We start from the raw sequence: 2,581 nt of genomic DNA, 5'->3' as shown, positions 1-2,581 counted from the left end.
AGATGGCTAGCCCGTCAACACCTTGGGTCTCAAAGACCCCAAAGACCGTGCTTGAGGCTGGGTCTCAGTCTGAATATATTGGAAGACGAATTAGAAGGCATCAGAACAGCTCCCCAGAGTCAATCCTAGGCGCTCTGAAGTCTCTTTCAAAGGGAACAAAGGCAGTTATGCATGAGGTTACCTTATTACCGGGTCAGGTCCAAGACCTTCAACAGGCAAATGAGGTATTAAGCCGGCGCCGGAGGGCAAGAAGGACCCGACTGCAGGAAAGAGGAGTAATGACACTAGAGGAAGGAAGGCAAGTAATTGATCAGATGGATGTTGATGCGCAGGTAGTGGCCGAATCATCCCGAAGTGGTGGTCAAGGAAGGTCGGCGCGACCAAGGGTTCGGCATTGTGGTATATGCGGTAAGCCTGGTCATAATGCAAGAACCTGTTAGGTAATAATTGAGACATTTGGGGAAGAGTATAGTGAGTAGTTTTAATTAATTAATTAATTTGTTGTGTTTTTATTCCGATTTCTAGTTTAGAGGTTGAGAAAAGTGACCATTTCGCTTATCATGTACGTTATCAAATATATCAAATGTCATTTCAAATCCAAGTTTTCCTATTTGTTTGATTTGAAATAAGATTTTGGGATATTTGATTGATTTGTTTGGCAATTTGTTTGATTGCATTTGATTTGTGGGCAGCGCTGCTGGCAGTGCTGTATGCGTTGTCAGCTCGAATCGGCTCGCCAAATTTCTCGGTGATTGGAGAAAAGAAAAGGCAGAGGGTGAAGGCGAAAGAAGCATAATGTCGTTGGATTTCATCGGGTTAGGCGTCGATCTGTGGGGAATGGTACGCGTTGAGGTAAATAAACTGGCACTGACGCGGTTTGATGTCGCTAGGACGGGACGTAAAAGTTAAGAAGCTACTTTCTCTTTAGGCATTCTGACCGTGTTACTTGGGGGTAACTCACTAATGGAAGCCTTAATGGATGACTTTGATTGGCTGGGGTCGCTAACCAGCCAGGTTCCGGGTAAGCTGTAAAAGCGCGGTTCATAGTCTGGCAGCATGGACCTTGGATCTCATATCACGTATCAAATATATCAAATGTTATTTCAAATCCAGGATTTTAAATTTGTTTGATTGAAATAAGATTTTGGCATACTTGATTGATTTGTTTGGCAATTTGTTTGATTGGATTTGATCTGTGGGCTTCGCTGGGCCAAGCACCAAATGGTGTTCGGCGAAGTGGGGCACTGCGGATTAATATTCAGGGCGCTTCGGCTGTCGGCCAAACCCCGGCATGGCTGCTGTTGGATAGCGGCTAAAACCGAGTAGGGGTAGAATCTGAACCTGAAACCAATGATTCACCACCGGGCCATGACCTTCGAGGCCAAATGCCAACGATACGGTTCATCTAAGCTCCACAATCGGCTAATGCCCAAAATTCACAATTAACAGTTAACCATGATACTATCTCTCGAAATTTAGTGAGAATCTACCTCGGCTCTCCATCGCGATACCGCCAAACATCCTTTCTCTGATCCATAAACTAAGCCGCACAATGGCCAGAAAGAGAACAGGAAGGGGCCAGTCGCGTTTCGACCAGCTCTCACGCATTTTCAAGGCAAAGGCGATTACAGATAGTGCCTTAACCCAAAAGCAATCGAATTTCAGAGGCAAACGTAGCTTTCCTACTGATGTCAGCCCCCTTCTGGTGTTAGCGTCCTTAAATGCAACCGAGTCTGCCATTTCCCATTCTATGGTACAGAGGATAGACGAGCAGACTGAGGCTGCGCGCGATATGTCAATGCGAGGCGAGTCGACAGAGGTTGCCCAGCCCTCAAGATTCGGCCCTGACGTCACTTGCTTTGCGCTGAGACACCATAACCTCAACGGTGGAGTTCAATCGATGTTGAAGGGCGAGATAGAGGGCGGAATGGATCGCAAGCATTTAGGAAGCAAGAAACAACAAACGAATTTAGTTAAGCGAAAGGACCCAACCAAGCCAGAGGGTCCAGGGGAGCCAGTTGACGCAGGCAATCCAGCTGAACTGGCTGAGTCCGAGGAGCAACGAGATGATGCAGAAGATCCGAGATACGAAGTCGAAGAAATCATCAGTCACCGCATCAAAAACAAAACCGAAGTCGAGCTCGAGGCCAGATGGAATGGCAGCTCCAAGCCCACATTTGTCGATGAGCGTACAATTCAAGAAGACTACCCACTTGTGCTCTACACTTACTGGGAACTCAGGGGCGGCCGCGAGGAAGCAACAGGAATAAATTTGTTTCACGTTTTTCAAATCCGCCGGTGGAAGGTCAAAGACGAGAAATTGCAATTACTGGTGCAGTGGGTTGGATACCCACCTAAGGATTCAACATGGGAGCTTGCTTGGAGGGTGGAGAAATTTGCGACAGAGATGCATGGGGCATATTTAAAGACCCATAGGGCTGCGAGATCTGCCTGGGAAAAGGAGGAAAGTAAGACGCAGATTTGAGGTATCTGCTATTTGGTAGCCATGATCCTTGAGTAGATATCATACTTACGTTATAGGAAGTTAGTGGCATTGTACAATACCAACCAGTAGGACAGC

The 2,581-nt window shown here is 46.8% G+C and overlaps 1 protein-coding gene across 1 annotated transcript; it reads left to right on the top strand.

Annotated features, from left to right (window-relative positions):
• The first annotated feature begins 1,348 nt into the window (after positions 1–1,348).
• Positions 1,349–2,581, top strand: FOBCDRAFT_227279 (uncharacterized protein). Its single transcript, XM_054705365.2, has one exon. The coding sequence runs from the start codon at positions 1,553–1,555 to the stop codon at positions 2,483–2,485; it is 933 nt and encodes a 310-aa protein (XP_054561340.1). The 5' UTR covers positions 1,349–1,552; the 3' UTR covers positions 2,486–2,581.

Source organism: Fusarium oxysporum, chromosome VII (genome assembly GCF_013085055.1).
Source record: "Fusarium oxysporum Fo47 chromosome VII, complete sequence".
NCBI lineage: Eukaryota > Fungi > Ascomycota > Sordariomycetes > Hypocreales > Nectriaceae > Fusarium > Fusarium oxysporum.
Note: the sequence above shows the minus strand (reverse complement) of the source record. Positions and strands in the feature narration are given on the sequence as shown.